The sequence below is a fragment of the Corella eumyota genome, chromosome 3, assembly GCF_963082875.1.
Source record: "Corella eumyota chromosome 3, kaCorEumy4.1, whole genome shotgun sequence".
Taxonomy (NCBI): Eukaryota; Metazoa; Chordata; class Ascidiacea; order Phlebobranchia; family Corellidae; genus Corella; species Corella eumyota.
Genome location: NC_137492.1, coordinates 4,206,589 through 4,231,945, shown reverse-complemented (window position 1 = coordinate 4,231,945; position 25,357 = coordinate 4,206,589). Strand labels below are relative to the sequence as shown.

At 29.0% G+C, this 25,357-nt stretch overlaps 2 protein-coding genes across 3 annotated transcripts; one reads left to right on the top strand and one right to left on the bottom strand.

Moving 5' to 3' along the window:
- Window positions 1-524: 524 nt before the first annotated feature.
- On the bottom strand, window positions 525-2,534 carry LOC145745617 (alpha-1,2-mannosyltransferase ALG9-like). Its single transcript, XM_082563741.1, has one exon. The coding sequence runs from the start codon at window positions 2,499-2,501 to the stop codon at window positions 738-740; it is 1,764 nt and encodes a 587-aa protein (XP_082419867.1). The 5' UTR covers window positions 2,502-2,534; the 3' UTR covers window positions 525-737.
- A 7,101-nt stretch (window positions 2,535-9,635) lies between these two features.
- Window positions 9,636-24,596, top strand: LOC145745616 (uncharacterized). Of its 2 annotated transcripts, XM_082563739.1 has the most exons (18): window positions 9,636-9,755; window positions 10,846-10,942; window positions 11,504-11,755; window positions 13,276-14,605; window positions 15,736-15,876; window positions 17,097-17,361; window positions 18,484-18,689; window positions 19,001-19,138; window positions 20,721-20,998; window positions 21,420-21,561; window positions 21,633-21,766; window positions 21,880-22,058; window positions 22,125-22,253; window positions 22,334-22,499; window positions 22,698-22,810; window positions 22,926-23,094; window positions 23,570-23,667; window positions 24,143-24,596. In XM_082563739.1, the coding sequence occupies exons 1-18, from the start codon at window positions 9,741-9,743 to the stop codon at window positions 24,227-24,229; spliced, it is 3,939 nt and encodes a 1,312-aa protein (XP_082419865.1). In that variant the 5' UTR covers window positions 9,636-9,740; the 3' UTR covers window positions 24,230-24,596. The 2 variants fall into 2 exon arrangements, with proteins under 2 accessions (XP_082419865.1, XP_082419866.1); XM_082563740.1 differs by lacking the exon at window positions 23,570-23,667.
- The last annotated feature ends 761 nt before the right edge of the window (window positions 24,597-25,357 follow it).

The window sequence follows — 25,357 nt, the reverse complement described above, 5'->3', positions numbered from 1 at the left end:
AACAATCAACACACAAAAAAACAATAATATTGTTATGTACAAGAAATTTGTGTGATTCGAAAAACGACATACGGGCGTACTGTTTGTAATTTCTGTTAAGTTTACCATTGTCGTTGTGTTCAACAAATCCATAATGTTAATAAATTTAAACTATTAACTAAAATAGTAACTTTCCTGAATTTAAAGTCTGTCAAATATTAACAAAGGTACATAGTTAATAAAACAGTCTAAGTTTGCTTACTATAACTGAATTGCTGTCTAAATACTAAAAAACTAGGCCTATACTGTTTTTAATACTAGCAAACGGTATGTTAATAGCCAATAGGTAGTACTCTTATTTTGTTATGCTGCAATTCCTGTTTGTCGCAATAACCTTTTTTTTATTTAAAGCCTCGTGTTTTTGTTTTGTTACCCCCCCTCGAGCAAGTAGAGCACGATATGTTCTATTATTCGATAACAATAAGATTAGTCCTTTTTCTTCAAATATTGACTTTATAAATTAAAAAAAATGTCTTTGACTTTTGTATTTATTTAAACGGTATGAACTCCATTGTATCATGCGTTTAAAACAACATTGTGAAGTGAAATTTTTAAAGAACCAAGGTCAGGCATAACAACAAAAGTAATATTTATTTTTTTATTTTTAGAACTGACGTGAAAGTTGGTCAAGTTCAAAATGAAATTGGCACAATTTACGAAGGTAAGACTTGCATCTGTTATTTACAAAATCGATAACACTAATTTTTGTGATATTTCGGCAAGTTTTTTTTGGATTGCAAAAGTTGGTATTTTCCGAAACTATTCTCAGAATAGAAATAAAAAGGAAGATAAAAAGCCCGGAAAAATCGCGATTTAGACTTAGTCGCCTCCAAAAAATCGAGTTCTTCTATTACTTCCCACGACTTTGTATCTTCGCTGTAGTTTGGTTCAAATTTCGTAAAAATCCCGTTATTGTAATCGATCAAAAAATGACACATCTTGATATCAACATATCTCGACTTTTCCTCCAAATTTTGCTCGTTGAAGTTCTTTTGGAGTTTTTTAGTGCCCTCCACTCTGCTCGAGTGAAAATGTTGAGGCAACTGGCCCTTGAACTCAGATTGAATAAACTCGAGAGTGAAATTCGTTGGCAGCAAAAAATTTGACGGAAAGCGATGCCACTCTTTCCCGATGCACACCGACACCTTGTGGTTTTCTGCATCTATTTTGCTGGCCACCTGGTGGAGTTTAGGGTATATTTCCATTGAACCATGATAGCTTTGAAATAAAGCAGTGGTACGAGACAGGGAGAGAATTGCATACACAAAAATCGTGCACACAGAAATCCATTGCACATTGAGGCGTTCATTCAATTTGAATACGCAGTAAAGTTTTTGAATTGTGGCAACTGTAACAGCGCCTGCTAAACAAAACAAAGGGTATATCGGAAACAAAAACCTTTCTTCTTTATGGGGTTGTGAAAAAAAAATTGCAATCCAAATATACATCGGCGAAATAGCAAATGTGACAAGTAAAACAGGTGGTCTGTAACCTTTATATTTGAAGCTGACAATAAGTTCAGAAATTGGCACAACTATTATAGTCAACATTGCTAATACAAAGACAATATTAAAGTTTAAAAATCCATTTAGAAGATAATATGACAATGGTTCTGTGCCGTATATATCAGGACCATGTTCAGTGAAGACATTGTAGAGTAAAATATTTAGTGACGCTACAACTGGTTTGCCGTAGTAATAAGAATCAATCAAAAAACATGGTAGAAGCATCGTTGCAAGTGCTACTCCGACCCATTTCAAGAAAAACATGTATTTCTTTCTTCGTATGCAAATATCAACTGCCAAAGGTATACCCAATGCCACAGCAAACGGCCACCCTATAATTGAACTTGCAGCTACACAAAGCAGGGCTAAATGTAAATCTCCTCTTAGCCAACAGCCCATAAACAAAAAAGTCCCGTACATACAAAACGTACTTGGCAGAAATGCTGTAGCAGAAATAAACATACCCGTGCCTAACACTAAAAATGCAAGCACCAGTCTTGCTACGTTATTTCCAAACCTCAGAGCAACTCCTTGGTAAAAATGAACCTCACACAGAGTTGTAATAACTCCAAAAATCATCCTGATAAAGTAAAAAATCATGAGTTTGTTGCTTGTTATCAATCCAAAGGTAGGCCATGTCAGTATTGAATGGAGGAAGATGTATGCCCATGATCGGATCGCATATTCTGGTGAATACTCCCATGTCTGCATCCCTGTTCCATACAACAAATGATGCAGTGGTTCCCAATAATTATATGTTTCGTCGCAGTCGCTAATATTGTTCATCAGAGCGGAACAAAGGTTTGCCGACATCAGGATTCGGAAAGCCGTGCCTGTTTCGGGGAGCCACACTTCTGATACATTTCCTCCCTCGCTTGTTGAACCTTCTTCTTTAGGTTCTTCCCCTTTTTTGTACTGGGGAGCAGTTTTCATGTAAATCCCTTTCCGGTGTTTCATCTTTCTTTAAATTTAAGTTAAGAAAAAATCTACAAACTTCAAAATATAAAACATTAAAAAATTAATTTTCCTTTAATGTTTAAGCTCTAACAAGTAAACGTGAAGAAATTCTGAAGTACTATTACAGCAAATCACTTAACAAATTGTGTCTGCAGAAAACAATCTTTTTATTTATGTAGCAATAAAACTTCATTGTTTTAGTTTGGCTAACATAAAATTTATTCTACAAAAATTAAAAAAAAAAAAAAAAAAAAACGAAGACAATCAAGAAAGAGAAATTGCCTTGGGCCAAAATTAATAACACAATAACTGACTCGTCATCAAAATAAATTTAAACTTTAACAAAACATTTTTTAAGCAATATTTTAAAACTTAAGTAAGTTAATATACATTTAAAACTTAAGTAAGTAAATATATATTTAAAAAGTTTTAGTAAATACAAAAAATCCCCCAAAATGATATTTAAACGTGTGAATAACATGGTAAACGGGTAAAATTTGCATTTTGATAATTATTTTTTATAAAAAATATACTATAAGTACAAAATAAATGCTATTTTTAAAACGAAATAATTAAAAATTTACTTTTGTGTTTTAAACAGAAAATGAAACCGATTTTAGTGAGGATAAAGAATTGTCATCAGACGACGTCTTTCTTGACGACTCAAACTACAGAGACGAACTTGAAGAAAGGCTACGAACTGAGGTACGGCAGAATATATTAGTTACATTATTACTTAACCACATTTTCTCGTAAATCTGTAAATTGCAGAGTTTACAACTTAGCTTGTTTGATCTTATTTAATACGCGCCGTTGCTTGAACATGTTTTTGCTTAGGGTAGCACTTACGTTGTTGCTTATAACCTAACGCTATAGATGGATAATAAGTTTTTTTATAAAAACTTTTAATAATATTGTTTTAATTTACCACATGCAAAGTTTCTGCATTAACATTAACCCTTACGTGTCGGCATGATGTAAATTGCAAACAGTTACTAATTAACTTTGCTAATTTGACTTCAGCTTCTACTTAAATACTAATAGTAGTTGTGTATACCTCATAAAACTGTAAAATCTTTTGTAGTCAGGTAAGTAGCGTGTATTTAAGCAGCGGGAGTCTACTTTTGTTGTTTTTATTGTTCTAAATAAGGACTATGTTTCTTGAAATGTTAGTAAGCATTATTATATTAGTTGTTGAGCATGAGGCCTTTGTTTTTTGAGGCTAAGGGCTTTGTTCAAATATAGACAAATTAAGTTAAATAGCGTATTTAAAAAGACAAATAAAAGACTAATTTGCATATTATATTAGTATACGTTTGTTTATTGTAAACTTTTTATAAAAACAGCCTTAGACAGTGTTTAAATTTACTAAAATTACTAAAAAAATAAGCACGCTGGGCATAGTATATTTGTAACAGCCAAAAATATTTAAACAAGATTAAATGTTTATTTTGTTGTTTAATTTTTGTGGTGACGCACAACTAAATAGCTTTCCGTGATTTTGCTATATTTAACAACTCATTTAATGCAATTAATCAACTTTATTTGCGCTATAATTTGTATATTGTAATAAATAATAATGAAATTATAATAGTTTTGACATATGCAAGAACTAAGTAGAACTAAGCGAGATTTACATGTTTAAAACATTAAGTTGTTCCTTATAATGCAGACTTTTGGGATAAATTAATATCTAGTAATCAATTTAATTAATTGGCATTACAAGTATTGCGCTATTTTTAATAAAAACGACCTAATACATCGAAAATAGGAAGTTGTTTTCGGATTTCCAAATTTTGCGGCACGCTTGAGCGCCTCCACGCTTTAATTATGACGTCACGTTAAGCGTGGAACGCTGCGAAATTTTCGAAAATAACTCGCAAAAAAATTGGGTCAAAATCGATTAATTTAAACTAAAAAGCTTTTGTAATTGCAACGAATTAGACTTAGTGTTAAGCACAAAGCAGTTCGATTTAAAATTTAGTTAATTTTTACCAAAGTCTAGGTTTAAATGTTTATACAGTTTAATCAGTTAGATTTTATATTTAAAATAAATAACGCTTTATGTAAATGCATACCGCATAAAATATTAGACTACTGATAACATAATTTAAAATACAAAACAAACCTAATTATTCAGCACCATTAAGTCATATTTAAACAAAATTTTAATATTGTGTTCGACAATTTTAGTGAGGTTATGTCAAAATATTTTTATTAAGTGGTTGATAGTAACATACCTAAAATATTTCTGTACCCTTGAGAATTTAATTTCTCAGATGGGATATTGTTTTTAATAATATAATGTAGATGTTATTACAGGTTCAATATAAAAACAGAAACAGAAACTCGCTTATAAATGAAGCAAGTTTTTTTTAAACAGAAATCAAAAAATCGATCTGTATTCGGCAAATATATCGATTAAATGTATTGCAACCCTTTCAATACGAGACAGATGTAATTCCACTATTTCACAGTGCGCTAATTGAGTTACAGTCAGGATAGGGTGTAGATCGTTAAACAAAGTCTAAGTCTTGCTTAAAATTAGCGTCATTAGATTTATGGGCAAGTGCCTACTGTTGTATTTTATAACCCAAGTCTTGGCCTATATTAAAGTCAAATAAACGCCCTGACGTATTTACTGCTCATACGAATTTGACTTTGCTTGTTTTTGCTCTGCTGATTTTGGAAAAAACAAACAAAGATAATATTTTATATCAGTGAGGTGACTTTAAGCTAATATTAACGCTCACATTTTTCGACACCTTTGCAGATTACAGAGCGTTTAATAATCTTGTATGTAAATTAAGCTAACTATATATAATTAACACTTAATTATTATTACAAGAAGATAAAGGAAGTTAGACGTTATTGGTAAGTTGATATTTATATATTTTTTAACCTTTAAAATCTATAAAATGGAGCATAATATACTTATAGTTATTCGATTTATAAGCCAACGAAATAAAAAAGCTCCAATTTCTGGGCAGAAGTTTTTAAAAACTTTTTGTAAGGACTTATTACGTGCAAAATTTTTTCAACCATATATTACAACAATATAAATACAGCCAAAAGTGCAGGCAATTAACTATTTTCTTTAAGTAATATTTTGAAAATTTAGAATACGTGTTATTTTTACTTATATATACAATAAAAAAATATTTTTACTAAATTATGATTAATTATACATAAATAGTTGTTAAAAGTTAATAATAATTTAGTAAAAATATATATTTTTTAAAAACTAGACTTTAAATCTAAAGATTTGGTTATATCAATTATTTACGTTAATTTTTTTAAATCTATATTTTTGAAGTTATCCTGAACAAAAATATTTTAAAACGTGTTGCCCCTCATAAAAAGTCCTCTTTTGATATAAAATATAATGGACTCCTTATATCGTACTTTTTGTGTTTGTTTACTTAAGAGCATTCCTTAAACGCTGAGGGTCCTTAACGAACTGACATAACAGTTGGTTTTGGAAATATGTCAATATAGAATAAAAGGCAAAAAGCACGTATTTGATTTTTGTATAGATAATTTTTTGGTTTTTTGGCAAATTTTGATTAGAACATTTAGAAATTGTAAAATAATTTATGTTTTTTTTTAAGCTTTTTAAATTTTGAACAGTTTTTAGTGTTTTCATTGTTTGAGTTTTATTGTAAGAGGTTAAAAATAATATTTTCTTAGTCAAGGTCATATTTAAAATTTGAATAATTTATATTACAAAATAACAAAGTCTATTATTATTTATGTATCGTACTTTTTGTAAAGGTAATACGTAAAATTGTATTATTCAGAAAGGGGGTATTTTGTTATAAAACAAAACCCAAATTAATTATAAAAGAAAGTAGTTTTTTGAGATTTAGTATTGTAGTTTTGAAAAAAATTAAGAAACTGTTTTTTACGAAGATTTGAATTTATTTATTTTTGATTAAAAGCCTTTTTTTAATTCGAAGGTCATTTTGGTAATTGCAAACCAAATAGAACTTAACTTAAGGCAAACATTATCAGTTTGGACAAACGCATTTTTTAGTCTTGTAAAAGGGTTCAACATTTTTTAATAAATTTAAATCTAATTTGTGTATTAACAATAATTGTTATGTATAGGGTAATTGGATGTTTAAGGGACATGCAGAAAGCGGAAATGTCAAAAACCTTGTTTTAAAATCTAATTTGCTTGTAAACAAATAAAGCGTATATGTCATCTACGTTAGTTTACAAAATGTCTGTACTTAAAAGCGATAGTCAGGTATTTTTCGTCTGATTAGTTATTTTATTTTAGTCACTAAAAATTGAATTGTTTTATGTATACAATTTTAAATAGGCCCGCAAAATAATATAGCAGTTTGCATATTTTAAAAATATATTATAATTATATTTTAAAATATATCAATAAAGCAGTATATTACACATATTATTTGTTTTAGTATTTCAGGTATGCACATGGCAAATTTGTTAAGCTACCGCGACAATAGAAATGTAAATAAAACGTGTTATTATTATTTATTATTCGATTTAATATTGATTCGTTTACCCAAAGAATTACCTAAATTTAATATCAGGTGGCCAAAAAAATATTTTTTAATTCACTATTTTAGAAACAAACTTTGATTTTTTTTGTTCTTTTTAAATATAAGTTTTTAAGGTTACTTCTATATAGTATTGTCGTACCAATTACTTAAGTTTTTTTTCAGTTTTTTTTAACAATATTCGCTTTTGATTAATTGGCAGATTTTGATATAAAAATCGCCGTTAAATATTTCGGCGTTAGATTTATTGGTTAGCAAATATTATTTAACGTTACAGTGTTTGCATATAAAAATTCCGGTATGCTGTTCAAATGGCATAAAACACAATTTAAAAAATGTTGTACTGTATTTGGCTAAGGCAGCAATTCTATTACAAAGTGTTTTCATATATTTCAAAATTTTTAAAAATGCAAAAAAATATTTTAAAAATGCAAAAAAATTCAAGAAAGTTAAAAAAATACACATTTAACGGATGATAGAATTTTGAAGTAGTATTTTTAGACAGTCGAAAATCAAAGCAATTTCTAATTTTATTGACCTAAATTTAAGACCCTGGATTTAACCTTATCAAAACCTGCAATAGATAGCATGTTTATTGTTTTATCATTGTTTATTATAGCCTATATCACAAGCCTAATATTAACCTTAATTTGCAGTAGCCAGAGACCTGAAAAATTTGAACTTTATGGAGTTGATATTTTTTCTGCCTGTTTTTAAACAAAATCTATATTTATATTTCTAATGGTTGGTATTACCCTAGAAAGGTTCAGAATTTTTGTAGCATAACCTTCTGTATTTTACGTTCAGTGAAGCGGCTAAAGTCATCGGTTAAATTTTGTTCTGAAAATCTGTATATTTATCAAAATTGTAGGTTTCCAAAGGAGTCAAACGGTTTGTTTTTTTAGAAATTTTAAGTTGAACAATTCATGGAAACTTTGGTTCCAATAAATTAATCGCGAATGTTATTTTTTTGTTTAATGTTAGGGTTCTACATAGGTTTTAAGACTTAAAATAGCTTTTAACGTTACCATTTAGAGTTTCTAAAAAGTTTTAAAAAAGTGATCAGCAAATAAAATACATTTTAGTAAGGAATACGTTGCCAAAACACACACAAAAAAAGAAAACATATTCAACTTTAAACGAATAATAGATAGTCAAAAAAGTTTGTTTAGAATAGATTTTTTATAGCTTGAATATAGGATATAGCTTATACACTAAGCGTGCTGGATTTAAATTATTTACATTGTGGTATATAGTGTTTTATCCCCTTGCCATTTGCGATAGCTTTTATAAGATATTAAGTTTTTACAGAGAAAAAGTATAGTCTAGTTGTAAAACATTATATTTATGTTTTATTAGAAAGTGATTTATTAAAAAAGGAAGACATTTTTTTAAAGTGTTTTTTTTTGTCATATTAACTTAATTATTTTTTATGTTAATTTTTATATAAATAAAATATTGAATTTTATAATTTAAAAAGCAAGGGACAATTTGTATTTGCTTAAGGCAATAGGAAAAGTATTTTTATTTTTTATTTTTTTAGCAATAGTTAGTCGTTTTATTGTTTGCATTTGTATCGTTATAGTTTACTTTTTCTGGCTATCCTTGTTAATAATTTGCAAGAAAAGGGGTAATTCCCAATTATCTAGGTTAACATTTTTGTTATAATAAAAAGGTATTTTGATCAAAACGATTTAAAACTGAATAAGTTAATTTAATTATAAGGAATTCAATACATATCAAATCGCGTGTCGGGTGTATGTAACTCTATGCCTATCGTGGTGTTGTATATTACCCTAATGTAAGCGTAATTTGACAACAAATATTAGGTGAAGGGTTAAAGATGATTTATAATTCAATTAAGGTATTACGAAGGTTAAAATATCTCCTTTTCAACAGTTTAAAAGTTTATTCTCTTAGAAAATAAGTCATTTTTATTTACTTATGCCGTTTTAAATAGATATTAAATCAATGTTATCTCATATTTGAAGTTTAAGTAGTTAAGATTTAGATATAGCGCAAGGGGATATTTCATGCGCACGTGACCTTGTGTATGACATCACAATGCATAGCAAGATGACAATTTAGCAGCAACTTTGACTAAGTACAGGCTTAAAATCCTAAAAATAGAAATTGTACAAATAAAAATAAAACAAAATACAGTATTAAGTCAAATTTCTTAAATCAAATTAGGAATAATTTTTTTTTTCTACTTTGTTTATGTAAAAATGTATTTAAAATATTTAAAATGGTATTTATTGAAAAATAAATAAATTTTAAACCTTTTTTATATCATTTAAAAACAAATAAAACTGTAAATAAATGGAGCGAAGGTTGAAGTTTTATTACTATTGATTTAAATTTAACGATAATTGTGGTGATTAAACTTTGTAAATAGGTAACCAGAGGTTTTATACAACTTGCCTGCATTTAAAATTAAAGCTATTTAAATCAGCACGAAATTATTTATAAATTTTTTATATAAGCTTTAAGTCTATAATCTAATGTGCGTTATAGTTAAATTTTGAAAGCACAAAATTGGTTTTATTTTTTTCGTATTGCAAATAGTTAGAAAAAAAAAATTAATTTTAGTGTTATTTTAGGAATTTTTATAGGCGTTTTATGTTATATGTATTATAAATTGCAGTAGCTTATACTTAATAGGATAGATTTTCTTAAAATTTTATGCATTATTTATGTGATAAACATGGATACCAATCAGGTAAGACTTAAAACTTATAAAAATTATGTTTTAGTTCGAGCGTTAAAAAAAAAGTTTTTGAAATATTTTTTGTTGATTTTAAAATTTATGTATTCTTTCTCACCTTGTTATTAGCCTGGCCCACCGTTTCGATTTTAATTGTCGAAATATGGTCTCACTTTTTTCCTAATATGTGCCTGCGATAATTTACACTGCACGCACAAGAGAAAAAAATTGTTTTGTAAATTGGACATAAATATACCGTCCACCAAGCTTTATTACATATAAAAATATAGTTTTTATATATATATTTTTTGCCAGTCATTTATTGTGTAATTAACTTATCCTAAAAAAATTAATTATTTCCTAAACCTTTAAATCCTGAAATTGATCCATGTTTAACAATGTATTTATTTTCCTAACTGGTGCTGTATGTCTTAAAAAAACGGTAAATAATACATCGCCTATGCCTAATGTTATGTCTACATGTCTACGATCTAATTTAGAATTAAATTATTTTTTTATCTTGTTAAATTCAAATCATGTTCATTCTAATTGAATTTTTATTTAATTATCATCGATTTGTGCACGCTCCAAGGTTACGTCATTCGGGTTTATCACGTGACAGCGCACGGCCAATCAGCGCCACGTTTCGCATCAGTCCCCAGATAGTTTTAACAATTAATCTAACTGTATGTCTTAAGAGAATACATGTTAGGTATAGTGTGTGTTGATAATTGATGCATTGTTACGTATTAGGTTAGTTTGTGATATAATGAGGTTATTGTTACGTAAATATATTCTGTAACAACGTAACTAGCAAGAGCTAATTATTTTGTTTTTTCTTACTGTTAAATAAAGGCGTTATTAGCTGTGTTTTTGTGTGAGAAAAAGCGTTAAAAAAGTAAAAATAACAGTAATATTAATTCTGAAAAAAAGTGTATGGGCATAATTAAAAAACTTTAATAAAAAATTGGCAGAATTTAAAATCCAACAATATCTTAAAAAGTTTAAATTTTTATTTAGGCACAAGTTTATTTTAGTTTTGCTGAAACAGTATACTAACTTTTTATTTAAAACTAGTAGTACAACTTTTTGTTTTTTTTTGTAGGATGTTCTTGCCAAAATAAGTCCAAGATATCAGCTTCAATATAAGATCGACTTAGCCTTAAAGGAACTTTATACAAGCGGGGATATGAATGAACAAGGTAAGATTTAAAGTAAAAAAGTATCTAAAAGGAACCTAATATACTTCAGTTCTAAATTACATTTTAAATTTTAGGCTTTCGGATAAAATAATAATTTTATTGTTAACTTTCAAAACAAATTAAAGTTTTTAAATTTGAAAGTTACACAAAGATTTTAATTATATTTTAAATAAAAACACATTTAAATTTAAACAATTTTTTTTTTTAATATATAAATAAGACGATTTTTATGATCTTAAAAAAAACATAAATAAAAAACAATCTAAAAAATTATGTTTTCGTATTTTAACTTAAAATAATACGTGGGAGTTAAATATTTTGTAAATTCGTCCGAATTTGAACTAATTTGTTTGTTTCGAATACTGGGTAATGTAAAAAACCAAACTTATTCATCCTTAACCGGTAATCTCACATCTTAACCCAGACAATTTCCAGTAGCATATTACTTACATAGAGAATTAGGCTTTAAGCATTGTGTAAATGTTTTTAAAATAAAATCGAATTTTTATTTTATTTAAAAAAAAAATTATTTCTTAATTTTTTATTTTTTTTTATTTCAAGGTGAAGTGTTCGAAAATTCGTCCGTTAACTATGACGTCACGGCGTCCGACGACACTACGTCTGATGACGTCACGCAGTCAGACGGGGTCAACTTAACAAAGTCGCCCGAGCGTGACGATCAAACCAGTAGCCCGGAAAGTCGCGATGAGCAAGGCCTAGCAGACGAATTCCATTATGACGTCACAGAAAGGGAAGAAGCACCTGTGCCGATGCCGCGGCGAAAAAAGAAGCAAAACGAAGCGATGCGAGATGGTGAGCGTAACTAGACTTAAGCCTTTGTGAGGTCATAATGCTTTGAATCACGTGGTAGCTTTGTTAGCAGGGTTTATAGTAAGTTAAAATTGTTTCGATCGCTGTTACTTGAATAGTTGAGTTTTGATTTTAATTGAAATTTGTTTCCTTTTAGATAATTCAGCTTGTGGTTTTAAAAATTCAATAAGACTTTGACTAAATTTCTATTCAATGTGGTTATGGTTTTAATTTAACTGTGTAACTTTAAGTTGTATTGATATAAGTTCAATATTAGTCATTATAAATTTGCCTAATAGTTAAGTGTTTAAGTTTAGAAATATTTTAGGTTTTGGTCAAAAAATGGTTAAATGCCTTGTTAGTTGAAAAAAACTGATAACTAAATGTTAACTATAGGCTATTGGTGGCTTAAAAAAAACAAAAACTTTTGTTTTTAAACGTTGTGGTTTTTATAATACACGCGGTTTTTGTTTATTTTTTCGTTTTTAAAACAACACAATTAACGTTAAGGAAATACAGAAATGTCAAGGTTTTATATTAACGAAAATAGGAATGCTTTTAACGTTAATGGCTACTCTTAGTGGTTAGCCAAAAACGAAAAATTTGAAAAAAAAAAGAAAAATTGTTTTCGTTTTCGTTAGAAAATACTTTGAATTTCGGTTTTGTTTTCTAAGTAAGCTGTTCAGGTGGCCTGTAATAACATATGCCAGGGTCCAGTAACCGCTCAATCATATATTTGTTGTTATAGTTAGCTTAATTGACGTCTTATATATGCCATAAATTTATAAATTTTAATTAAATATCTACACATTAAGTTGAAAATGGTTTAAGTTTTTAATTTTATTTTTTTGTTTTCTAAAAATTAATTGAAGTAATAACCATTAATAAGAAAGTTAGCGCTACTTAATTTGTTATTCATTTTTGGTGGGTATTATTACACGATTTAGCAAATAATAAGTAGTATTAAGAAGGTGTGGTAATTACAAATAGGTTTCCTATAATTTAACATAAAACACTTACATAAAGTCAAATTTAATTTTTAATAGCAAGACGTTTGAAAATGAGTTTGTCAAATTTTTTGGAAAATTTATTAAAATTAAAAAATATGAAATTGCGCGCAATCAGCAAATTATTTTTTTATCAGGCAAAAAAATTGTTTTTCGACATTTCAATAACATTTGTAAATAAATTTTCAAATAATATTAACATTTCATTTCTGTTTAAATTCGAAAAGTAACTTTGAATGACGTTTTTATATCGCTTTAGTGCAAGTATAACTTTTATGAATTATTTTTAACGGAAATTAACTCAGTTTTAAATTGCCGGAGGTAGTTGAAAAATAAGTGAATGTTCAGTTAAAGTCATTCAATTTAAATTGAATGTGTTTACTTTGAGTTTTAAGCAGTCAAGTTTAGAGAAAATCAAGTTAAACTAATATCATTGTAGTTGTAATGAAATTAGTTTAAAAAACAAGATTAATATAAAAAAAATTTTAATTTTTTTTTTAATTTAATTTTTTTTAGATTCTGTAGAAATGGAAAACACCGAAAATAAAATCCCCGATATTCAAATCGATCACGTGGACACCCAACAACCAATTACAGACGACCAAATTATCATAACCCCCGAATACGAGAACACACCTGCCATGATGACGTCACAATCATCGTCGTCGGACAGTGACTCGGTGACGTCATCAGACGAAGGCGAGGAGGATTTTCCCACGAATGACGTCATACCACAGGATATCGAACTGGAGCATGTAAACAACGACGTAAACAAACAGGATCAATTAGCCGACGATGACGTCATAATTAAACAAGAACCAGCCGATGACGTCACAGAGATACACGAAGTTAAGGAAGTAATTACCGAAATTGAAAAAGAAAAAGATGAAGCTGAAAGTCAAAGTCGAGAATCTTCTTCGGACGAGGCGGAGTCTGATGACGAAAACTGCAGTTATGACCTCACAATAGACAAGAACGAAGACGACGAAATGCCGGTCGTTTTGGTCAGCAAGACTTTGATCGATGACGTAACAACGTCTAATGATGACGTAATCAACAATAAAGACACACAGCCCAACATCAACTTAGAAGAAGACACAGAAGTCAGTTATGACGTTACTGAAGGTAGTGATGACGTCACTGAAATAAGCAATAACGTTATTGAAGTAGGTGATGATGTCACCGCAACAAGTAATGACGTTGTAGCTGACGAAGATAAAAACGTAGAAGAGGATGGTAAAGAAAGTAAAACCATCGACGACGAGAATTCCAATTATGACGTCACAATCGAAAAACAAAGCGACCGCGACGACGCCGAGGCGACATCGTGTAATCCAGCCGAGCAGATCGCACCTCAGCTCGCCGAGAACGTCATTGTCTCTGCAATAAAGGAGGTCATTACTACGTCACAAGCAACTGTGAACAACCCGACAGATGCGCTCGAAGAAAACTCGACTCAAATTTCAGAAATCGAAACTCAAAACCCTGAAATCGAGATAGAGGAAGTAAAGCCAGTCGAAACAGTATTAAGTAGTAACATAAAAGACGACGCGTCGAGTGTAAGTAGTTCTGATAGCTCAAAAGCGGAAGAATACGAAAAAACGACAGATGAAAAACCAGTAGAAGTAGTAACAGAAGACGTTAGCGTACAAAACACCGCGGAAGAACACGATATTGCAACCTCGGATGAATACAGGGACAGTACACCGAAAGCAGACGACAGTGAAATCGTGTTGTTTGAAACGACGAAGGTTTTAAGTGAAGTTAATCCTGAAAACTCGGAAAGTCAAAATCAGGAGATGAGAATAATAGAAAGAACTGGTTTAGTTAACCATGACGAAATACCGTAAGTTTTGTTAATTTTTTCATAATTTTTGTAAAATATTTGGCTAATTAATCTAATTATCACTATTATAACCAGGTATGTTAGGTTATACTTGTATAAAAATAGTTACTTTATTAATTTAAAGTCTTTTTTTAAAGTTTTGGATATTTTTAAAGGGTAACTTTAAATACCTATTTGTTTGTATAATATAGCTTGTTGTTATTTTTGACTTGAGTATATTTTCTTTGATGTGGTTGGATTTAAAATCACTTTGGTTTAGGTTGGAAGGAATTGTGTTTGCTTTATTATCATTGCTAACAATACAGTTAAATTTGTATCAAATTTTTTTGTTTTTAAAGCTTTTGTAGAAAATATTACGTTTTAAGGGCCGGTTTGTAAATAAAATCGGTGGGTTTTTTAAGGTTTTTATGTATAATAAATATATGTAGTAATTGTAAAAGTTGTACAAATTAAAATTCAAAATTTTTTTTGCAGTTTGATTCTGTAGTCTATTAAATATAGGTGTAACAAAACTTATTTTAAAATTTTGATTAATTTTAGTATTCAACTTTAGCCTTATATTGTCGTTTTAAAATTGTAATTTAATTAAGGGTTAAACAATTCGTCTCTTTTTAAATAAACATTTTTTTGTTTATATTTATAATGAAAATATTTTTTTTAATTAAATTTACCTTACCCCTAAAAATATTAAAAATTTATTTATTTTCTTATCACAGCTGTTTGTATATTGTTAACACCAATCAGTTAATTAAATCAAATTCTTGAATTTCGCGTTTTGCATTGTTAACTTTCGATTGAAACGACGTCATAATTTAGGTGTCAATTTTCGCAGCTTGTTTTCTGATTGTCTGTGGTAATTAGGAACGCTATGTTACTGTATTGTGTTAGACCGTAATTTAATTAACTCTGTATAAGGCCAACTCAGTTCAGATGCTTTTTTGAGTGTGTATTGTTAATTAAATTAACTTTGAAAGATACGAACTCCTAGATAATTTAATTAACTTTAAAATTAATATTTTTTTAAATATTTTTTCATTTTTTTGCTATTCTTTAAAAAATTACGATCCATGCTACAAAATTCTTTTTCTTGCGAAAATTATGACGTCACAATATTTTTTTTGACGTCACAGGGAGGAGGAAAATGGCCCTGCGGTGTACAGTGCAGCTCACAGTCAACGTAATACGGATGCAACGAAATGGTTCGGGCAATCAAAACCCAAAGAGAAAGTTTGGTTAAAACCGAGTGGAAAAGTTGACACAAATGCTGAATCGTAAGTAAAAACCTTAAAAAATAAAGTCTCATTAATTACAATTCTTTTGTTATTAGTTACTGACAGCATGGTGTAGTAGTCAGAACACTTGGCTTCATAACATGATGTCCTGGGTTCTATTTTCATTGCCCGGACGCTGCAGCGTTATCTGTAATATCGCAAATTATAATCTATAATATCCCAAACTGCCAAAAGGACCTAGAGACTGGGTTAGGGTAACTGATGTTACTTTAAGTTCGAAAAAAAAATATATAAAAAATGTCGAAATTAAAAAACATTTAAGCATGTTCGTATTCGTTTATTAATATATTTTATTAAGGCACGGGCATTTTTGTAACCGCTAGGTGGTGCTCATAAGTAAAAATTTAAATAAATGTGCATGGCAAATAATAAGTAAATGCCCACATGTTAATTTTACACATGGACATCCTTATCCAAAAAAAATTAACCTTAAAAAATAACTTTAATGCCACCTCTTTGTTTGTTTATTAAATAAAATAAATTATTGTAAGTTAAATTGCTGGTTATTCAAAAAAACTATATTTGCCTGTCTAAAACTTAAAAAATCTAAAAATAAACTGTAAGGAATAGCGTGACGTGATAGCTCCACTTTATGTCGTAATAACAATTTACATAACACTAAAAACAATGAGAAAAACTATGTCAAAAATCCACCAAGGACAATATAAATGACGTCACAAAATTAGGACCTATTAGATTACTATAAACGGTCTATTTTTCCGTTTGTTACGTAATAGTCTAATAACGTTGTTAAATTCTAGTAATTCGATCCAGTTTTATTTAAAGATGAAAGAAAATTGTTTTCTTTTAAGTCACGTGGTTAAAATCTAAGTCAAAAATCTCGTGTTTCGTAAATTTATTTTATAAGCTTGTAAATACGTGAGAAAATTTTGTTATACTTGTAAAATTAAGCTTTAATTTATATGACCCTATATAACTTGATGAAAAAGATAAGGGCAAGATATCAAAAACGACCCAAACAATTTGTTTTAAATAAATATATTGCAGATATACTATGTTAAATGCAAAATTAAATTAATTCTTTTTTAAGGGGGAGGGAGAGGGGCCTCAAAATTAAAAAAAAATGTTTTATGAATGTTTTAGATTAATTATTTTTGTTTTTCATTAATAACTTTATTATAAGTAAATCTGTAGGCTCTAACAATATTAAAAAATACTAATTATGACGTCACAATTAGGGAGCGACGCAAGGTTATCAAGGCGATGACGCGGAAACACAACCCCAACTACGTTCCCAAGTGGCAACCTCCGCCCGTCAAGGACTTGACAGAGGATCTTGCCGAAAAGGAGAGAAAAAGCTTAGAGATGTACGAGGCAAGAAGAAGGAAGAGGATTCTTTCCTCTGAGGACGGAAGCATCGCAGAGGAAAAGGTTCTGGAGGAAAGAGCTCTGGAGGAGGTAAAGGCTACGGAAGAAGAGACCCGCAAGGAAGAACAATCAGAGGTTAGTTTGTAACGTTATTATGCAAATTCTTGTTTTTTTTAAGTTTTTGTTATTTTTCAAGTTTTGATTTTGTTACGGCGATGACGTCATTGTTTAGTTTTCCGGAAATCAATAATGTAATTTTTTCGAAGCACTCGTGTAACAATAGAGTTGTTATTTGTTTACGTAACAATAACTAGCTTGGACGTACGAGCTCTATTATAAGTAGATTTATGTTATTGTTAGGCCTTAAGCTTGTTAAAAATGATGAAAACTTATTTTATTGTTCGGGTTTTCTGGTATGTAAGGTGGTTTAAAGTATTAAGAGTTAGGTTTATATTCAGAAATTTATTAAAAAAGTTAAAATATGCGCTGCTTATATATATAAAAAATGGTTAAAATACAAAAAATCAATTTAAAAAATGTATTTAAAATTGCAGAAAATACCGTTTTCGGTGACATTTTTAATTTTTGCAAAACAAAAGCGCAATAATATTATTTCGCAACGCTAAATTAAAATGACGTCACGAAATAAAAAACAACCTTTTTGGGTCTTTTTTTAATTTTTTGTGTTGTTTGTTGCGCACCAATGCATAACTGTATAGTTGCACAGTACGGCGAAACTTTATTATTAGAGTAAATAGGTTTTGTTTTGAAGTCATATGCACTGTGTTAACTGTAAATTGACAAGCTATAACTATATAAGTATATAGAGGTTTGAACACTTAATGTTTAGTGAGTATTAGGCATTGGAGTATAAAACAGTTAATTTAAGTATTTTAGTTTAATTTTTATCACAAAGTTTAAAGATTTCAAAATGCTTAGGTTTAATATAGTTTAAATTGTCAAGGTATAAGAATGGTAATTTGTAAGTTTGTAGTTAATAGTTTTTATTGTTTTATGTTATTCTTAGATTTTATTATTGAGTAATTTCCGTTATTTTATTGTTTAATTGTTTTTTGAATGTCAAGTTTATGATTACACAACATGAGGTTCACTGTTCGACCCCATAAAATTCAAGTAATAAAAATATTAAACTAAAACTTAAAAAAATAGAAATTCAAATATATGTTCAACAAACGTAGAAAAAAATTTGTTAAAAAAAATACTTCAAATTTTTAAATTTAATTAAATTTTTTTTAGGAAACTTATCCGACTGATGTTACAACTCCTCAGTCCCCTGGACCTATCGCCCCCAAACCCCTTAAAAAGCGTCAGAACAGCGAGATTGTAATCGAAAGTGTGGTACACAGCAAAGACGCGATAAATGTCTGGGAATCAAGATTAAGTTCGAAACAGCAAAAAGAAGAGGAGGAAAATAAGAGACTGGCTGCCGGAAAACTTAAAAGGTAAATTTCAAATTAAAAAAAAGTTTAAAAAAGATAAAAGTTTTACTTTTTTAATTTTTTTTTTTTTGTATTTTAATAAAGTCAAAAAAATTGGATTATTTTTTTTTTTTTTAATATTAGGATGTATACCTCCATTAAGGGTAATTTTTGAAGGTAAAATACTAAATTAGGTAGTGTCCGTCATTTTAAATTAAGTAATTTTTACTGATGTCATTTTACTTTTTATTTTACGTTCGTTGTTTAATATTAAATCAAAAAAATTATTTTCGCTTGGCCGGGTAAAACCAATTATTATGACGTCATAATTGCAGGCGAGAGAGCGAACAAAGAAAGTCGCGCGAACGCACGGAGTCGATGTCGAGTGTGAGCTCGAGTGCAAGTCAGAGTGAGTTACCAACAAACGAGTTTATTATAAGAGAATCAATCGGAATTTCGAATATCAGAAACAGGTTTTTTAATTTAAAATATTTAAATTTTTTTTATTTAATTTTTTTAGTTTATTTTATTTATTTATTTAGATTTTCAATGTTTTTTTTTAAAGTTGGTGTTTTATTTATTTATATTCGACTATTTTTGGTGATGTTCTTAATATTTTTTAAGCTTTTATTGTCATAAAGCTATTTTAAAAATATAAAGTTAATCTTTTTCAATAGATTTTAAAATTTGTAACAACATTTTTTAAAGCATTTAGATTTTTAGTTTAAAGTAGTTTTTAAGTTTTTTTTCGGGTATTTGTTTAAATAGTTGGTTTTAACTTTTTTCTAAATTTGGTTTGTAAAACTTTAAACAATATAAATAAATTTCCAGCATTTTTGAGGGGTATTTAATTGTGCGACCTCTAAAGAATTTTGTAAGCTTCGTTTTCTAAAAGTTTTTGGATTTATAAATAGTCTGTTTATTATCAAACTGCTAGGGTAAGTAAGGTCAAATTCAATACAAAACAAAGAAATATTTAGTACACATTTTGTTTTACATTTTTTGAACTGATTAAGTGTTGGTGATATTATGACACGATTTAAGGCGATTTTTCTGTTTTGATGACGTCATTCATGTTTAAAATATGCAATAAAACCGTCAAAGCTATATACGGCAATACATCGTAACCTAATACCTACCGATGTCGCTTGTTTAGACTTTAATCGCGCTACGTGTAAACGTAAACATCGTGAAAGGGTTGTAACGTTGTATTACTTTACAGTGAGGAATCTAACAGGTAAAACGCCCAGAGCGATTGGTTTTTGTCAAATTCTGAGGTTTTATTTCTATAATCATGTTTTGTGACGTGTTGTTATGCAGAAAATTATTAATTAATAAGAAAATTTCAAATACAGCATAAAAAAATTAACTTATACTATTAATTCCTAATTTTATCTAATTTTTAATGTATATATATATATAAGGAAATATTTTTAAAAATGCAAATTTATTATAATGAACAAAATTTTTATTTATAACTTTTTGCGTTTTTTTAAGTTAAAACGAAATGATTAAAAATCAGTAATTTTTTTAACTGAATATTATTATTATTATTATTATTTTATAAGGAATTTTATTTTACAATCAATCGTGGGAACTTTAATGAATATTAATGACAGGGTTAAATATAATGAAAAATTGAGGGCTTAAGATTCAAAACTAGTAATTTAAATAAATTAAAACTTTTAATTAGCTTTTGATTATATATTTATAATTCATTAAAATTGTTTTAAATTTAAGACAATATTGTGTTGGTGTAATTATTTTTAAAATATTTAAAAAATTAATTGAAAAATTTGTGATTAAAAAAAATATATATAAATTTTCTTTAATGCAATTTTGAGCAATGATTTTGGTGCTATTTGGTTTTATTTAAATTTGAAACATTTTTTGTTTTATAAAACAATTTGATAAACATATTTTTTCTAATTTAAGATTATTTATTTATACAAAAGTAGAGTTATTTATTTTAAAACCAATCAAAAAATAATAAATTTTTTTACTTTAGATTTTAGTTATAAAAAATTAAACTAAATTGCTAAATTCTGCCGCTAGGTGGAAAGATCGCGAAGAGCAGTCACGTGACCAACCGAGTCCTACTTTCCGGAAAGCCCCGCGTCGAACCAAATCTTTTACAGTCGAGACAGGCGCACCCTACCGGTCGTATTCCAAGCCCCCAACCAAGATCGCCCCCGTGGTCAATCGCCCTTCGACCCCTGAAAATTACATCACTGACGTCACGATGAGCAGAGCCGGGGAAAGTGCAATCAACCGCGAAATTAGAGAGGCTGCCGAGAGAGAGGAGAGATACAGGCTCGAGTTAGAGAAAAAAGGTAAACAAACATTTATATAATACAAACATTTGTATTTATAAGGGACTAACTTAAATAACACTTTGTTAGAAAAAAGAATTAGGTTTTATTACATTTTTTTAAGTGTTTTTGGAATGTTATGGGTAATTTATTATTTTAACTAATAAGTAGGCGAAAAAATTTCTTAAAAATTAATTTTGTGCTCCTTCTCTCAAACGTGGGAGGCTTTTAATTATTTAACATCTCATAAATTATTTCTTAACGTCCATTAATTTCCATACACAACCACTTGTACTTGTCATGTTTTTACACCTATTATAACGTCATAGAACAAATATTTCTAAGTTGTTGAAAGCGTTAAACAAGTTTATTGACGTCATATAAAACAATCGTCTATGACGTCATAACTACGTGTTATATCATTCGAAATGTTGTTTTGCAGCAATAGAGAAGAAGTTAGCAGAATCCACGCTAAGAGATGACGTCACAAGCACATCACCAACGCCACCAATCACACCAAAAGTGACGTCACCCCCCAAAGTCGCCCCCAAAACAAGAAAATCTGTAAAATCGGATAATCCAAGGTAGATAAAATTTTAAACTTAATAATTTTTCTTTATATTTTTAAAGTAAATTTATCTTATTTTTGTTTCAGCAAAAATTCGGTTACGTCACCAAAGTCACCGCCTACGTCACCGAATGTAACAGAAGACGTCATAGTGCCCAAGGTTGCACGAAGACCCACTATGGACGATATGAATGTTGAGGCTTTAGAACACCACGACACAGGTAAAAAAATATGTTTTAAACATATACATATATATTTTTTATATAATTAATATTAACAAATACTTTATTTATTTAATTTTTTTGTTTAATATTAACTTTTTTTTTATTTTAAGGAGCTGATTCTGGCATTGAATGTAACGCTTCGGGCCCGACCGCTCGCTCTGACGTCACATCTCCTATTTCAGACAACGGGCGCCACAGGTCAAGCTCAATAGGGACATCTGGCGGACACGACGACGAGTATGCGTCGTCTGAATTATCGACTACATCGCAAGAAGAAGAAGCTCAAAAAGTAAGTTGGAAAAATAATTAAATTAAATAAAGAAATATGTTTATATTTTTTTGGTTTAATTTTAAGGGCTCTGATGCGGTTTTCCAGCGCCCCCGAATCACCCCACTCCCTAACGTGGTTTCGCCCAAGGGCTGGGGTCAAAAAACATCGGTTGTCTCCCCCGTGAGTCCCCGACCCAAGTTTACTATTAAATCGGTAAGTGACGTCATGTTTTATTATAGTGACGTCATTAACTTACATACATAATTTAATTTTAAATTTTATTAATTATTTAGGCTTCGAATTCGGAAATTCAGCTACCTTCCAAAACAACCCCAACCCCAGTAAACGGAATAGACAAAAAACAACAACCTAAACAAGAACCACAGCCACAAAAACAAGCTGAAAAACAACAAGATTCGCCGAAACTCGTGCTCGCAGACGAAGACTTACCTGCTGGCAGTAAGTAATAAAAAATCAAAAAAAATTAATAAAAAAAACAAAAAGTACAAATATTGAAATCAGACAATAAATAAATATAATTAACTTTAGTATCAAATTTTTACTGATAGCAAAATGGTCTTTTTTTCACTGTGCAAATATAATCAACTAATATATATATATTGCTTTTTATTAATTGTGAAATTTATTTTTGTAAAGCTTCCAAGAGAACGATAACAGTGAACCGACAACTTTCAGGACCAAGTTTCGAGGTTGTTTCCAGCAAGAACCGACTTCAAACCATTATGGAGCAAGAAATGAGAGAAGCACAGGTAACTTAAATTCAAAACTTAAAAATACCTCTTTTGCAAATTATAAAAAATAAATATATTTCACCTTTTTTTAAATTAAGTTTAAAAATTATAATTTTTTTAAATTTTAATGAAGAAACGCGAGGAGGAATGGAAGCAGAAGCAGCTGGAGCACCAAAATATTGTTGCTAAAGGTGGGGTAAAAACCCCAGATACTCCCGTGTCCCCTGCAAGCCCCCGAAGAAATCATACCCCCACCAAGGCCGCCATGAATATGAGCCCCCAACAAGTATTACCCAATGGTGGTAAGTTTTTAATTATTCCAAAAAAAAATTAAAGAAGTTATTAAAAATTTAAATAATTTTTTAAGTAATAATTTTAATAAAAGTGGTGTTAGATTATTTTAAATTATATCATGGTGGTAGTTATAGAATTATAGGGTGTAAGCATAGCTACTTAAGTTAAAATGTATTTTCGATCAAGCATCTTATGCTTTAGCTATAATGCGAAGAGGAAATTGAATGTTACAACTTCATATTTTTTCCAACTAACACTATATTTTAATTTCACTTTCATATTTTTACTTTCACTACTAACTGACCCATTTTTACACTTTGTCACAAAACATTATCTCAACCTATTTGTATTGGTACTGCTTTTCTTCTGTGTTCACCCTTTTAAAGCAGTTTCGCTATAGAAACAATTATAAAGCTTACCTATTCACTGTACTTGCGAAGTAGATTCAAAAGAAACAAATATTATATTTGTTTCTTGTTGTAGACGGTGCTAAACGTATTTCCACACCCGAGCCTGAAAAAGAAACTCAGACCGAAGTAAAACTAAGAAATGCTACTAGTTCCGAATACAAAAAGAACACGGTATATTAAAATTGGCTTTTTTTCTGTCAGCCGAATCAAAACACGTTGTATTTTAGTTTAACACATATTGACAACAAGTTAATTATATTTACTTACAAAATAGTTTCTTCTGGCATGATATTTATCATTTTAACCCAACTTGCATGATAGCTAATCTCTACTAACGGATTTTACAAACTTATTAATCAACATTTTCTTTAACTAACTTGCTAATTTGAGATAACATGGGTTAAACTATTAACATTTAATCAATTTTAACACTTGCATGTTTCATAAACTTAAAATGTTTTAATTAGGTACTACAAACCTTTATCTTATTCATTCAAAATTACATTAACATTACATCAACAGCCTGTTTTATAACTTGACCTTCTTTATTCAGTTAAAATATGTTACCTAATTTAAAGCTTTAATTTTTGTTTAATTTTTTGCATTACTTGAAAGTTTCTATGTTTAACATTTAATATTGTTATAGGTCGTTAAAGCTAATAGGGTGCCAAGAAGGAAGAGTAATATGGCAATGATGTGGGAATCTGGAAATTTTAAAAACAATGATGACTAACTACGTCACAGATATGACGTATTTTTACTAAATTGAAATTGTGACCTTGCGTTCATATGCCTTCTACGAGGTCAAAGGGTCAAAAACAAAACAACTTTAGAGACTATTACGTTTATAGTATTTTTAATTTTTGGTTCAAAAAAATAAATCTTTTTAAGTGTTTTAACTTTTAGGTATTTGTAAAGTTTTAGAACTGCATGAAGTATTTTTAAGTTAAATTGAAATTTAGCACTAATTTTAAGTCTTAGAGCGTTTGTAAATATAAGCTTATTTAAATCTGTGCAGTATTACGCTTAATTGATACTTTGTCAAATTGTTGCCCTTTTCATTATATTGTTTTGCTGATAAATAAATCACAAAAATACAAGTTTTTGTGTATGTATTGCAAAATTAGGGGACAAGAAGATATGCAAGATTGTAGAGTTAAAAAAGATAAACAGAGAGGTTATCGGAAGAGCATAGGAAAACAACAAATGTTGCTAAAACAATAAATAAATGTTAAAAAAAAGTATCATGAGTGAAAAATTGTTATTTTAAATAAATATTTAAATGGAAATTTGTTTGGCAACACGTTTTTTTATTTAAGCACGTGTAAATAACAACAAAAAATATATAACAACATTACTTTTGCTTAATAAGAAAAAGGTCCTATTTAATCAATTATTTACAAAAAGTTTGGTGGTTCTTGTTTGTCTGTAAACTAAGCAAACTAAGGCAGTAATCACAACAAAAGGTTTAACACAGAATAAGTTTAATTTTATTAAAAAAATGTATATATGTTTCTGTATTTACAACATTTCTGTTTATTCCGTTCTGCCGTTAGTTAGTTATTGATGTAACTCATTATATGGTATTTATTATGTAAATTATAGCGTATATGGTATTATGTAATTATAGCTTAAATTTAGGGTTGTTCAAACAGTAACACACAAATTTTGCAGAAGTGTGCTGTGTTTTCATCTTTGCAAACTCTTTTTTGTTTGTCACATTATCAATCAGTCAATGTACTGGTCATACCTAATTTTATTAAGTATAACTGCCTCGATTTTGTTACCAACTTGTTGAACATATTTAGGGAAAGGTTTAGCTATTAAAAATGTGTACCCTCTTTTCTGAGCTATGGTTATT

What these genes read in the sequence shown, in the direction of transcription:
- LOC145745617 (XM_082563741.1), bottom strand. Translation starts at nt 2,501, where the DNA reads ATGAAACACCGGAAAGGGATTTACATGAAAACTGCTCCCCAGTACAAA.
- LOC145745616 (XM_082563739.1), top strand. An exon ending in GCTCGAGTTAGAGAAAAAAG is followed by an intron (nt 20,999 to 21,419) that starts GTAAACAAACAT and finishes GTTGTTTTGCAG; the next exon opens with CAATAGAGAAGAAGTTAGCA. An exon ending in TTTAGAACACCACGACACAG is followed by an intron (nt 21,767 to 21,879) that starts GTAAAAAAATAT and finishes TTTTATTTTAAG; the next exon opens with GAGCTGATTCTGGCATTGAA.